Source organism: Paramormyrops kingsleyae, chromosome 2 (assembly GCF_048594095.1).
Source record: "Paramormyrops kingsleyae isolate MSU_618 chromosome 2, PKINGS_0.4, whole genome shotgun sequence".
Lineage (NCBI taxonomy): Eukaryota > Metazoa > Chordata > Actinopteri > Osteoglossiformes > Mormyridae > Paramormyrops > Paramormyrops kingsleyae.
Genome location: NC_132798.1, coordinates 23189208 through 23203953, shown reverse-complemented (window position 1 = coordinate 23203953; position 14746 = coordinate 23189208). Strand labels below are relative to the sequence as shown.

Below are 14746 nucleotides of genomic sequence, written 5' to 3'. Positions count from 1 at the left end.
TCTGAGTAAATATAAAATCCAAGACGACATGGGATGGGAGATGATTAACTGACTGTGTTTTCTTTTACCGTTTATACTGACCGTTGCACTGCATCCACAGACGCACCCTATACATCTGCAGTTCTTTTATAATTTTACTAATATTAAGGAAAACTAATAATTGATGAAAGAGGGTGTAGCACATATGAGGTCAGCTCTTCATTCCAGACATTATGCATGCATTTTGAAAATTGATTTTTTTAATGTATCTGTTGCACTAAGATTTTTGTATAATGTTTTTCTCAACTTAATGCGTAATACCAATGTACAAAACCAGTACAGTACATGAAACAGAGACTACTCCTAAAACTGGGTACTGGTTGACTATCTAGGTACTGGTTGACCATCTGGGTACTGGTTTTAAACTACTAACATTCAGAAAAGTGTCAGATACATATTCATATATGTCTTATACTGGAATATGGCCAGACAAGTTTATTGCTTTTGGTGGAACAATATCTTTCCATTTTATACATTACAACAACAAAGTCTAGGTAGGGTCTAGAGAGTTTTTGAAAAAGCTTGTTTGCTATCTTAAGGACTTGAATCAAAGGCAGCTGGACTTCTTTTTCAATTCCTTGAAGACTTTTCACCTCTCATCCAAAAGGCCAAAAGTTTCACACCTTGATTCACACTTTGCCCTAAGTGACCCTAATGACCCGTTGGACAGCAGGGTGTGTCAACGATCACTTTCAAGGTGAGAGCCCCAGATAAGGATAAATACCTGGAAACTCCTCATCAGACTTTTAGAATTGAAGAAGCCTTTTGGATGAGTCATCTTCAAGACACTGAAAAAGAAGTCCAGCTGCCTTTGATTCAAGCCCATAAGATTATCATGTCCTGGACGACTGACAACGATCACAGACACCTTGCTTGCTATCTACTCATAGCTGTTAAGTCTCCCATTTTGGCCGGGAAACTACCGTATTTTACCCCTCTTTCCCGCCGTCCTCCCGTATTAGTATTTTCCCGTAAATCTCCCGTATATTATAATATCATTTAAAAAAAAAATTCCTCTGCCTCTCCAAACTGAACTGCCAGTAGCCTCATGAGAACTGCCACCTGCAGTAGTCTGCAGGTCATTTACAACATTAACCAGGTCATAAATGCGGAGGTTAAAATGGCAATACTGTGTGCCAAAAACAACGTTACTATCGCCTTCTGTGACGACTTCAACAAGGATACAAAGTCTGCAACAAATCTGTATAATAAGTCATTAGTGAATGCCAGAGAGCCACGTGAGTGAACATGAGAAATTAAAAGAAAATGTGTAATGTAAATGACAAGTGGTTATTTTAGATTTCTTGTACACCCGTCTTAAAATCGTGGTGGGTGCCAGAAAATTTCCCTTATTTTCAAATCCAAAACTTGACAGGTATGTATCTACTGTCTGTCTCCGCTGAAGCACATAAATGGGAATAAATTACGAATCACTGACCGACATCCCGTTTCTGTGAAAGAGTCCATCAGAATTGACGTCACACAGAACACACATGTGACGTATGAATGTAATAAATAAGAGTAGCACAGCTTCAGAAAAGAACAACATTCAGACATGTAACTCTTACTCCAGTTGGCCAGAAGCGGGCTCTGGTCCGTGCAGAAAGCTGTTGAGTCTAAATAAAATGAAAAGATAGAGAAAGAAAGAGTGATGAGAACCTGCTGCATGTGGACAAGGCATTAAGACCGAGAGACACCATTCCGCTTAAAGACCTAAGGTGACACAGGGTGATGAAGCTGAGGCAAAGTTGTATGCACCTGTCAGCACAAGAGAATGCAGCTTCATTCGCTCTGAGAGGCTGCATTCCTGCATGTAAGTGGGGCTTCCTGGCATTCAGCAGTGCCTCACTGACAGTTATTGATGTTTTTGTACAGCACAGCACGCATTAGAACTGCTGCCAGCTGCCACTGAGAATAGACTCAGCATGTACAGGATTGTGGTGCAGGATGTTTCTAGCATCTACATATCTAGAATTGTTACACCTGTGACTATTTATATATGTACTTTATAATTATTTGTTGTATTGACACACCTAAAAAGAAAAATGCCCTATTATTGTTTTGTTTCATTCCTCTCCTGAAAGGTTGCCTAATGTAAACCTCTGTAATGTAATTTGCAGATTTATGACTCCCAGTAATGACTGTGAGCGTGCAGCTATTTAATAATTTTTGGGTATTCAGTGACTGGTATCTTGTGTGTGTGTGTGTATGTGTTTAGGGGGGTGGGGGGTTGGGGGTAGTTCGGGTCTCTACCAATGTTGAAATCAAACCTAAGGCCTTGCTGGTTAATGAGATATACAAAGTCAAGCTCTATGAAGAAATGTTACCCAGGAACCACAGCCTGCTTAGGCTCCTTAAAGATGCAGTATTCAGTGAGAACCAGTGCTCTGCATGTGCTGCTGCTAAGCAGCAACATGGGCTGTGTCCCATTTCATGGGCTGCACCCTTCTAAGGCTGCATTTTAAGACCGAATTCATCACAGCGTTGCGATAAGACTGTCCCATATTGAAGGCTCCATCAAATGTGTGTCTTGGCTTGGTGGTAGGAGCAGTGCTTTGCGACTCAAGGGTAAGGGAGCGAACAGCCGGTGAAGGCCAGATCTTCTCTTTGACCTTCAAAGAACACAGTCTACAAAGGCTATACCTTCGTAGACCACATCTGTCGAGGGATGCAGCCCCTGAGTTTTGACACATGGATGGAGTCCAGGAGATTTACTACTGAAGCCGCCCGCCCGTGAGGTCACACACAGAGGAGACACACGTGCGCACACACACACATGCGCGCACACACATGTACAGACAGCCAGGCTTACTTATCCATCTCTGCTGCTTCCTTTAGCTTCTCATCCAGCCTGGGCAGCGGCCAAAGATTAATCAGGGGTCAAAGAAAAAGGAAACAAGAAGCGGGACACAAACAGGAGAGTCAGCAGAGCAGCGTGGGGGTAGCCAAGAGAAGCGGCCACACTCAGGGCACCACCTCCACCTTCGACAACGACACCACTTGCTACAGACAACCGCGCTCATGCAGTAACGGAAACAGGGGCTGCAGGTGCAACTTGACGCATTCTGAGAGTGACCCGTGCCCTGAACATTATCTCTAGCTGTGACTGGGGCTTATACATCCACAGACCCCAGTGTTGGCATCTTTGGCAGGTCGGGGAGGGGAGGATTGGGTAGGATGATTGGGAGTGCAGAGCATGGGTAGGGTGCCAACATCTACCCAGCATTCCTCCTTTTACCTCATGCGAGCGTATCGTATGATACCCCGCTCTTCTTCAAAGCTTCCGGGGAAAAGGTGGGAAGGAGGCACAGTTAGATTAGAAGCATAGAGGTTCAGGTCCCAACCTGAGCTTCTCCTCCACAAAGTCTTCTCCAGTTTCAGCATGCTGGCACATTATTAAGCACTAAAATGCTTGTCTGTGTGGGGAGTCCATCAGACTCCATTGCAAGTAATGGTACAGAGTACTACAATATTTGACACTGGAGAATTTTCCAGGGTAAGTACTGAGTTAAGGTTTCCCTGTGGTCTGCTGCAAATCTCTCTAGTGCCCCTCACAGTGTCAGAGCACCGCAGCAAAGACCCATCCTTGCTCCAAATGTTTACTGCCTACTCACTGTGGCAATTGCTGATCTTGTTGAGGAACTACAACATCAATTACAATATTTAAAACATAAAGACTGTTGAGATTCGACACTGAAGAGAAAAACTTTCTTAATTACAGAGGTTTACAAAGATCTCACTATTTTTAAACAGATGTACACTAGTGGCCAAAATTGTGGAAACTCTGAGCATTTTTGGTATTACGCTTTAAAGATGGCTACACAGATACTGGTGGTAATGTTTATAAACAAAGAATCTTACAAATATCATACATTGCGTGATTAAGTAAGTAACTGGAGCAACAGCTGAATGAAGTTCTGCAATATCTAAAAATTAGAAGTGTTTCCACAATTTTAGCAACAAGTGATTATGAATGGGGGGACATTTTTAAGATCACTGTGGGCCTGTAAACCCCAAAGAGGGAATGTTCATAGAACTCAAATAAATGTACATTAAATTCTCTAATGATTTCATTCATCAGAACCTAAACACTCCACACCTGCTAGCTAATTTTAAACATTACTCACGTGTGTGAAGTGTTCAAACAGGTATTACAGGATTTTAAAAATATCATTATGCAAACAAGCTGATATTTTATATGACTTCTTTGTACATATCCAACTGTGCAAGGACTAAAAACTCACTTGACTATGCTCTCTGGAATGTGCACATACTCCATGGGGATCAGCTCACTCAGTTCTGCCAAACTGTTGACATACTTAATCTTGCTGCTGAATTTTGAGCTACAAGAATGAAACAGAGAGCAGAGTCAGAAAGAAACAGAAATGCTGTGTTTCATCTTCCTTGTATGTTCATGTCTGAAAAACTGACATTGGCAAAGGCCCATTTCTGTAGGGTGAGAGAGTCCGGAGGCAGGCTACACAGAGACAGAGAGACGGAGACAGGCTACACGGAGACAAAGAGACAGAGACAGGCTACACAGAGAGACGTAGACAGACTACACAGAGACAGAGACAGGCTACACAGAGACAGAGAGACAGAGACAGGCTACACGGAGACAGAGAGACAGAGACAGGCTACACGGAGACAGAGAGACGTAGACAGGCCACACGGAGACAGAGAGACCGAGACAGGCTACACGGAGACAGAGAGACAGAGACAGGCTACACGGAGACAGAGAGACGTAGACAGGCCACATGGAGACAGAGAGACATAGACAGGCCACACAGAGACAGAGAGACGTAGACAGGCTACACAGAGACAGAGACAGGCTACACAGAGACAGAGAGACGTAGACAGGCTACACAGAGACAGAGAGACGGAGACAGCAGCACACTGGACTGTGGCAGCAACACAGTGAGCAAAATACAACAGAGAAGAATGAAAGTGTTACATGTGATGACTGATAATTGTTTAATACAGTGGACTCCAGCCTCTTTTTTGGTACAGTGAGAGCTACTTCAACACAGAAATTAATCAAGGGAGCCCCGGCAATAGATCGGGGTGGTGGGCTGCCCCTCAATATACTTTGCCGTTTGCCGACTATGAATGTCTTGAAGATTGACTTGTTGGTCAGGCTCAACCGGTTGGTGACCATTGATTTAAGATAGGTGGGACAACCAAAGAGGGAGGAGGAATGGAGGAGAGGAAAAGCCAGAAAAAAACTAGAGTTCAGCCAAGGACTGCTGCAGTTTTAACAGAAACGTTCCCACCTACTCCTGGCTCCTAGCCTCTGCTCTCAGCTAAATCCTTTATCGACTCGTAAGATACTAACAAAGTTTACTGATTATCCTATTTGACTATAGTGAGTGCTAGAATAGGACAAACCTACACCAGATTTAATGCAATATATATTTCATCTATTGACTGACCTGAAACTGCTACTATATCTGGCTGTAAATCTTTTCCAATTTCAACAGCTTGAAAGGAATGCAGAAAAGCAAGTTTATAACAAGCTGGCTCATTGGCTGATAATAGTATTGGTATGTACCTTCCGTATGCTGCAATTAAAATGTAATATCTTTTGACAAATGGCCTCTTTCTGAGAAAAATTATGAGCAATAATTCAGTCAGGCAAGCGGACAGGTAACTCCACTCAAACTGACAACAGCAACTACCTGATGAAGGGCCTGGTAACCGCAAGGATGGTTCTGATGAACCAAGAAGGGTGGACGATAATGAAGGATTTCAGATTCTTCCTCAGCCTGAGTGACAACAGAGAACAGCTCATCTTCATACAAGTTCATATATAAAAGACAGGTATCCAGAAATGTCTTTGTATTGCAATAGACACACGACACTGGTGAAGTCATACTGTTTTTTCAATCGCTTTGGCACTAGTCTCAGAACATGATTTCATTTTTCAAAACTCTAGGCACAACACTCACAGCTGATGATCAAAATGCACATTTTTCAAAACTCACTTTTTCCAAATGCTTGGATACAATACACATAAACCAAGGATCATCAACTGTGGCCTCAATCATCAGAACCTTCCACAATGAGAACTGCTAAATCTTCAGCATGCACTACAATGAACATTACAGCACTGCAGAGTACTACTCTTATTTTTCAGATGACTGTATACTGCTTGCCAATGTGTAGCACAAAGTAGGTTATGTGACTATGTAAATGTATCCTACAGTATGGAGTCATGTTTCTCCTGTAATCTTCCCTACAGAATTAAGATTAAACCAACTAGTGGAAGCCAAGGAAGACGGACTCTTAACTTGACGGACTCTCCATTTAATTAAACTCAAATAAAACGAAACATATTTGTGTATTTTCCGTTTCTTTTTTATATATACACTCAAAAGGGAAGCAAGTGAAATAAATAACAGAGTAGCGGGAAGATGCGGTAAAAATAAAACTACTTATATGTTTACCAGTGGGATTTTGCGGGCAGGAGCGGGACTAAATTTGAATACTGCGGGCAGGAGCAGGAGAAAATAATATTTTTTTTTTTTCGGGAGCGGGACAGAATCTTGCGGTAGCAGGCAGGAGCAGGACTGAAAAATGCGTCCCGCGCAGGTCTCTACCTTGTACTTGCTCATACTGTACAATGCAGAGTTCCTTGTAGCATTCCTAGATGAGCCATCTTTGGTCTGTAAAGCTGTTGGCGTGACCTATATTATTGTGTGGGACAATGTCAGGTTCCATCATGCTGAACTGGTGGGGGCATGGTTAAAGGCCCATTTATAATTCACCACCGTATATTTGCACCCATACTCTCCTTTCCTCAACGCAGATGAGGAATTATTCTCCACATGGAGGTTAAAACTGTATGATAGACACCTGCCTCAACAAGTGACCCTTCTCCAGGCCATGGATAATGCATGCGAGAACTTCACAGAAGACCAGAGTCAGGCCTGAATTCGACGTGCCACAAGGTTTTTTGTTTTTTTTGGTAGATAAGTGTTGCTTTCATTTAAAGGGAACCTCTGTTGTGATTTACACATGTATGTGTTTCAGATTTATTCAATGATTCCACTGCATCTTTAGTATCCTCTCTACTGGTCCTATTACAGTGACATTAGGTATAGCACCATGATGAAACATGTATCACATATTCTGTATTACAATATCTAATGGTTGTATGAACAGTGAAACTACTGGTATCTTGTGTGTGGGTGATCTAAAGAAATGTCTCCATGATTCTGTAAGCTGTAAGTGCAAGGTTTCTTTAAAAAATAATGCAAAATGCAATGTCTTGAACATTAGACAGTCTGTGTTACAAGTGGTGACCATTTGAGTTGTGTCTTAAGTTTTGAAAAATGACATCAAGCTTCTGTACCTAGTGCCAAAGTGATTGTAAAGAGCTGTGAATGAGAGTGACCACTGGATCTTCAAAGAGCCACGCCAAGTTTTACTAAGCACCCGAGTGAGATCTGAGCTGAGGAGAGTCCAAGATGTGTCTGTGCACCTCCTCACTACGTTTGACGGCTGATACCTCCTGTCTATCATGTGATAGCACTTCTTCAGCCAGCCCAGGCCAGGCATTCTCCTGCGTGGTGTGGCTCCATTCAGATACACGATCATGTAGTCCTCTGCTACCATAAGCTCCAGGGTGCTTATCACATAGCTGGAGACATGGAGGCACACAATTCACAGATCAGTCACTTGTTTTCCTGCCTGCATAGTAACCTTGTTGAGGGAAGTGTTGACCAAAATGAGGGCTAAGTGATTTCAGTGGGGTAGAACTGCAGGGCTTGAACCTGTCAGAGAGTCCACTTCCATCTTATCTACCCAGGAGACAAACAATGACTCACCAGCACATTGTACTGTACTATTAGAGATGCTCCGATCAGCATTTTTAGGGCCGATCACCGATTACCGATCACCAAGATCATGATCTGCCGATTGCCGATCACTGCCGATCACAGAATGGCAGGGGAATGGGAATCTTTTATCTATAATCTAGCAGAGTTTGCACCATTTGTAGAAATGAAACTAACTCTAAATTAACTATATTGAAGAAAAAAAAAACTGTAGAAATAGGCTACAGTCAAGATCTTGAAGAATCAAGCGCTTGACACTTGGCGCCCCACACTGAAGGAGGGGCAGTGACACTTTGGTCAGCAATGTTCCCCGAGAGCAGAGTGGTTTAGTTTCTCATACTCGGCATATTCAGTTGTATGGCGTGTTCTAAGATGCCTAATCATGTTAATGGTGTTAAAATGCCGTTGCTTGCTTCCACCTCGAGGGATTTCATCACGGCATACATTGCAAACGGCTAACTTTACGTCTTTATCGGACACTTTGAAAAACTTCCAGACGGGAGAACTCATGTTGCCACTGGTAAGCTCCACTCTGCTGTTGTTTACCTGTGCGCCGTGCATGCACGTGTGAAAAAGTCGCGCGAGTAATTTACGTCAATTAAGTGATCGGCTTTTTTGATCGGTGCTTTTGGGGTTCGCCGATCAAGCAATTTTTAGCCAATATCGGCCGATCATGATCGGTGGCCGATCAATCGGAGCATCACTATGTACTATACATAAATATATATATATATATATATATACACACACACACACACACACACACACACACACACACTACTCTACTTACAGGAAGAGGTTCTCCATAATATAATGGTAATTATCCCGGTTGCTGTCAGGCAGAAAGCATGCAGCAAACACAATGATGGCATTGAGGTCGCCATAATAACCTGGAGAAAATAAGAGTCATGGTTATTACAGTGGGCAAGGCGGAGCCAACAGAAAAACAGGAAACAAGCTTTTGCTCGCATTGTGCATCCTGTGACCCATGTTCAATGACCGGTACGGTCACACTGTGATGTAGATAGCATCAGACTCTGCTTTGATTTCAATGGAACATCATTTCAACAGTTACAGACAAGCAGAACTGCCACCATGTTACACCTGACTTCCCCTCCCATTTGCCTTCATCCCCAGACTGCCTGCCTCCAGTGACTGCCTCACCTCCATGGGAGATGACTCTCTGGTATGGCCCGATGCACTTCATGTCAATGCGGTGCTCCTGCTCGCCGATGATGACGGTCCTCCACAGTTTAGCATCCTGCCGTTCTTCCTCTGTGGTGTACTCTGGGATGGCCTCGGTGGGCTCTCCCACTGTGTCCTGTTGGGATTCTTTTGACAAAGAGAAGGCGACTTTATCAGGAATGAAACCTGCGCCCTGATTGAAGACTTTGTTTGTCCTATACATGCAGTTCCCAGGTTACAAACGAAATTGGTTCCCTAAGTCTGTCTTTAAATTGAATTTGTAGATAAGTCAGAGAAATAATAATACAGAACATAAAATAATAATAATAATTATATGGTACTCTTGCGCCTGTAGCTTCCAGGATAATCTCCAAACCCCCCATGACCCTGAATAGTACCAGTGGGTACAAAAAAATGGATGGATGGAATTATTTAGTAATAATCAAAATAACTACATGTGGTACTGTACTATACCTGGAGCTGACAAACTGCTGAAACCATGCAATGTTTTCACATGCGGCATAAAGTAGTGCTTTCATTATTACAAACTATTGTATTTAACCAGAATTTGTATTTTTATGGCAGTCCATTCATAGGTATGAGTTGCCTGTAAATCGAACATTCTTAACTCAGGGACTTCCTGTATAGCAGCTTTATTTTGCCTGACAATTGTCAACATGCTCTATTATTACAGCTATTGTCCAAAAACATGCTGAGGTTAATTGGAGCTACCAAATTGTTCGTAGGTGTGCATGTTAGGGGTGTGCAAAGCAGCCGGTATTTGTATCTGCATTTGTATTTGTTGAGGGGGGAAAAGTATTTGTATTTGTATTCGAGTAAAATTCAAAATAGGCGTAAAAATCCAGTTTTTTTGCGTTGCACTTCTAATTTACGTTATAGTGTAAGTATTCTTTAATTATATCCATTATAATAATTATGGATATGCAGTAGACAGAGTAACTTAAACGTACCATATAACTCCTACAAGTGCATACAATTCGACACAACTACACAAGCATTGTTTTAACCTTTTTAACCAAACGTTAACGTTACTCTGTCAACAGCCTATTGTCTAAATTACCGAGCTAACAGAGCTACGTAAACAGAGCGAACATGAGAGCACCTGACTGCAGACGTCAATAATGCAGCGTAATGGAATAATCTCCCGATCAAACTCCACTTCCCGAAAGTTATAAACTGCCTCCGGAACCCAGTTAAGGTACAAAAATAGTTAATATACAAAAATAGTTAATGATACAGTTAAGTCTTTTTTTCGCTCAGCCGAGCCTTCTCTTTTGCTGTGTGGAGCAGCCTGTGTCAGTCACCTCTTTTACTCCCCCCCCCGACTCCTGAACTCACTCACTCACTCATCCGGGCATGCACTGCGGTCTCAAGAGGAAATGCAGCTTTTTGATATAAAGTTTTTCTTGTTCCCGAATACAAATATTTTTTAAAGTATTTGTTCGAAATAAGTATTCGTAAAAAACACATTATTTGTGCCTTTCCGAATACCGTATTCGGGTTCGGCTCCACCCCTAGTGCATGTGTGAGTGACCGGAGTGTGAGTGATCGGTCTGAGTGACCGGTGTGTGAGTGACATGGTGTGAGTGACCGGTTTGAGTGACCGGAGTGTGAGTGACCGGTGTGAGTGACCGGTGTGTGAGTGTGAGTGACCAGAGTGTGAGTAACCGGTTTTCAAGTGTGAGTGACATGGTGTGTGAGTGACATGGTGTGAGTGACCGGTGTGTGAGTGACATGGTGTGAGTGACCGGTGTGTGAGTGGCATGGTGTGAGTGACCGGTGTGCGAGTGACCGGTGTGTGAGTGGCATGGTGTGAGTGACCGGTGTGCAAGTGACCGGTGTGTGAGTGACCGATGTGTGTGTGACCGGTGTGTGAGTGACATGGTGTGAGTGACCGGTGTGTGAGTGACCGATGTGTGTGTGACCGGTGTGTGAGTGACATGGTGTGTGAGTGGCATGGTGAGTGACCGGTGTGCGAGTGACCGGTGTGTGAGTGACCGGTGTGTGAGTGGCATGGTGTGAGTGACCGGTGTGTGAGTGACCGATGTGTGTGTGACCGGTGTGTGAGTGACATGGTGTGTGAGTGATCGGTGTGCGAGTGACCGGTGTGCGAGTGACCGGTGTGCGAGTGACTGATGTGTGTGTGACCGGTGTGTGAGTGACCGGTGTGTGTGTGACCGGTGTGCGAGTGACCGGTGTGCGAGTGACCGATGTGCGTGTGACCGGTGTGCGAGTGACCGGTGTGTGAGTGACCGGTGTGTGAGTGATCGGTATGCGAGTGACCGGTGTGCGAGTGACCGGTGTGTGAGTGACATGGTGTGCGAGTGATCGGTGTGCGAGTGACCGGTGTGTGAGTGACCGGTGTGTGAGTGACATGGTGTGTGAGTGACATGGTGTGTGAGTGATCGGTATGTGAGTGACCGGTGTGTGAGTGACCGGTATGTGAGTGGCATGGTGTGAGTGACCGGTGTGTGAGTGACCGGTGTGTGAGTGACATGGTGTGTGAGTGACCGGTGTGTGAGTGACCGGTGTGTGAGTGACATGGTGTGTGAGTGATCGGTATGTGAGTGACCGATGTGTGAGTGACATGGTGTGTGAGTGACCGGTGTGTGAGTGACCGGTGTGTGAGTGACATGGTGTGTGAGTGACATGGTGTGTGAGTGGTCGGTATGTGAGTGACCGGTGTGTGAGTGACCGGTGTGTGAGTGACATGGTGTGTGAGTGACCGGTGTGCGAGTGACCGGTGTGTGAGTGACCGGTGTGTGAGTGACATGGTGTGTGAGTGACCGGTGTGTGAGTGTGCCCTGCAATGAGTTGGCACCCTATCCTGGGTTGGTCGCTGCTTTGTACCTGTACAGACACTGTACCCCCCATGACCCTGAATAGGACAAGTGGTTTCTGAAAATGGATGAATGGATGGATGGATTTGCTCAAGGTTTTACTGCTGCTTTTTTCTCTCCCATCAGAGTGGGGTCTGGGTCTACAGCCTCATGTACTGATGCATGTCCCTCTGATAAATGAAAAGCAGGGGGGCAAAATTGAAAAATTCAGGGTCTGTGACGAAGAATATATTTCCATTTCCATGATCTGTCCTCCACTTCTGCTCCGTGTGAGGAGTTTGCACGCTCTCCTTTTGTCGCGTGGGTTTCCATGAGTTACTCTGGTTTCCTTCTACAGTCCAAAGATATGCAGTTAGGCTCTCAATTGGTGTCTCTCAATTGGTGTCTCTCAGTTGGTGTCTCTCAGTTGCCCATAGTGTATGACTCATGGGGCTGTCCATCACAGCCCCATGCCCTGTGATGGACTAGCACTACCAATCAGCGTGGGCTCCAGGCCCCAGTGAACCTGACCAGCATGATGGATGCCCTGCGGTTTTCACTACAGCATTTGTGTCTTTTGAATGTGTACCAGTCATTCTGTGTTTGTGTGAAGCAAAAACGAAGCCACAAGAAGGAGATCCATGTGATCCGACAGCTGCATTTGCAAAAGCTCATCACAGGGCATTTCATTTTGTTAAATGCTTAAAAAACGCTTGCTTCGTTTAGAAAAGGGTAACACTCACAGAGTTTGATCTCATTCAGCGCAGCATCTGGTTATCATGTGACCTATTCCAGATTACAGCTTCCTGGTGTCTTACTATACTTCAGAATGCTACTTATCAGCTCTCCAGGATAGTGCAGGCTGATACTGCATCCATTATTTAGAAAAGAGTAAATTTCTACCATTTGGATATCATTCTCACCCTGCCACTCCTGCTCGTTGCCATGGCCGGCATAGTCCAGGGAATCCGCCTCATCCGGCGTGTCCATGTCGTCCACGTTGATGTCCAGGTCGTCCGGTGTGTCCAGAGCATCGTCCGACAGGATGGAGCCCTCGCTCTGATCCAGTGACAGGTTAATCTCTGGGGCTGCCAGCTTCTTGCGCTGGGGATGGGTCCCATGCAGGTCCAGTGAGGAAGGGGGCGCTGAAACAAAACCACGTACCATCAATCCCATCTCACTCCACAAACCACTCTCTGGTTTTGTTTCAGAAGCATTCAAAATCATAAATGGTGCTGCATTAGAGCAGAATGAACCACAGCACTGTAGGTATAACTATATAAAGCATGTCAAACAACCAAAAGACCCACTGCTCTTACACATTAAGTAGATATATTAGACAAGTTTATGTTACTAAGAGCCAGGCACAGTCATGTAACCAAGATGAATGTTTTCTGTACGGCTGAGGAGAGTGGAAGGGTTGCTTCAGACTTACATATTCCAATGATGATGTTTTTGCAATTCCTGACTAAAATTTATTCATAATGGAGCACATGCTTAAAACGGAATTCTATATTGCTTTAAAATTGGCTGGAGGTGGTTTCTGGAGCTGCACTGGTCACCTGGTCTGTTCTCTGCCCCACTGGGACTCGTCATGTCCTCGTCATACTGGTTGTCCATTCCCACATCCTCTGTTGGGGACCTATAGGAGCAGAGGAACACCAGTGTTCAAAGACACAGTTTCTGGGGTTTGATACACAAACTCACACACCCTTAAGCAGAAACATGAACAGCGTGAGGAACGCTTACATGTCATCAGACCCAGGGACAAAAGGAGGATTGTTTGTGGGAAATGGGCGATCTGAACACCACTATATCGCGTTCCAAAGGATAGCAGATACCAAAATGGTTAAGGGACATAGGATTATATTGTCCTGACAAATATACAGTAACAATAACGAAGCCCATATTAATATGCAAGTGAAGAAATGACTTCAGTAGCATTCCATTTGTCTATTACGTGAGATGCATTTTAAAAATGATATAATCCTAAATTGTGCAAGAATTAGTTTGTGAATCATTACCTTAGCTACTCTGGTTTCATTTAATTATGCATTTTTTTCTATAAGTGGCTAACCTGGTTCTTCTAGTGCTGCCCTGAGCAGCTCATTGTTACGGCAGCCCCGTGAATCTGCTAATTCAGTTCTAGTTTTCATGTTTGTAGACTACTCACTTGGATATGCTATTTTTTGAACCCTAAAGTTACAACACACATGGAATGCAGTGTGATGGTGCTTATCTTTGCAGAACTCAGAAAAAAATGTTACTACTACAGATGCCAGGCCACGGTGAGGGCCTGGCGTTAGAGTGTATGAGGGAGCAGCAGGAGTTAAATCCTTCATTCACCAGCAAGCCGCGCCTGGGTCTACTGGTCGAGCTGGAACGGTGCTGGAGGTGAAAAAGGGGGCGGCAGTGAGATTATGGAATAAGAGAAAAGACACTTTCATCATCATCATGGGAAAAGTCACTGGCACACAGAAAAGTTGAGCTCTCAGCCGTTGCCGGGAGCGAAGGCTGGTACTGACACTGACACTGCAGACACATGTGCTTTACGGAAACTCCCACTGCCATGGTGACACCAGATGGTTTTCACATCAAGGGAGCCGAGAGAAAAGTGAGCATAATTAGTAAAAAGGAAGGAGGGATGCTGGCTTTTTTGTCGAACAACAGACAGTGTAATCTGTTACAAATCACTATAAAAGCTCACATATAAGATAGAAATCTTGAGCTGCTAGCTGGGGGATTGCGACCACATTACCTACTATGTGTGTCTCCATACACCATAGTTTTCCCCCCCCCCCCCCCCACACACACACACACACCCTGCTGATACCACTATTTTGA

The 14746-nt window shown here is 44.3% G+C and overlaps 1 protein-coding gene across 5 annotated transcripts in view; it reads right to left on the bottom strand.

Annotated features, from left to right (window-relative positions):
* LOC111839238 (prune homolog 2 with BCH domain) overlaps positions 1-14746 on the bottom strand; it is a 67621-nt gene that overhangs the window by 1826 nt on the left and 51049 nt on the right. For 2 of the 5 annotated variants that reach the window (XM_072708093.1, XM_072708095.1), the window contains 9 exons: positions 13465-13544; positions 12826-13047; positions 9042-9209; positions 8668-8767; positions 7550-7681; positions 5718-5804; positions 4284-4382; positions 3278-3319; positions 1608-1655 (listed from right to left, as the gene is read on the bottom strand). In XM_072708093.1, coding sequence (XP_072564194.1) covers positions 1608-1655; positions 3278-3319; positions 4284-4382; positions 5718-5804; positions 7550-7681; positions 8668-8767; positions 9042-9209; positions 12826-13047; positions 13465-13544 — 978 coding nt within the window. Of the gene's footprint in view, positions 1-1607; positions 1656-2851; positions 2891-3277; positions 3320-4283; positions 4383-5717; positions 5805-7549; positions 7682-8667; positions 8768-9041; positions 9210-12825; positions 13048-13464; positions 13545-14746 lie in introns of all 5 variants that reach the window. The other 3 variants (XM_023802944.2, XM_023802945.2, XM_023802946.2) reach the window with 3 other exon arrangements.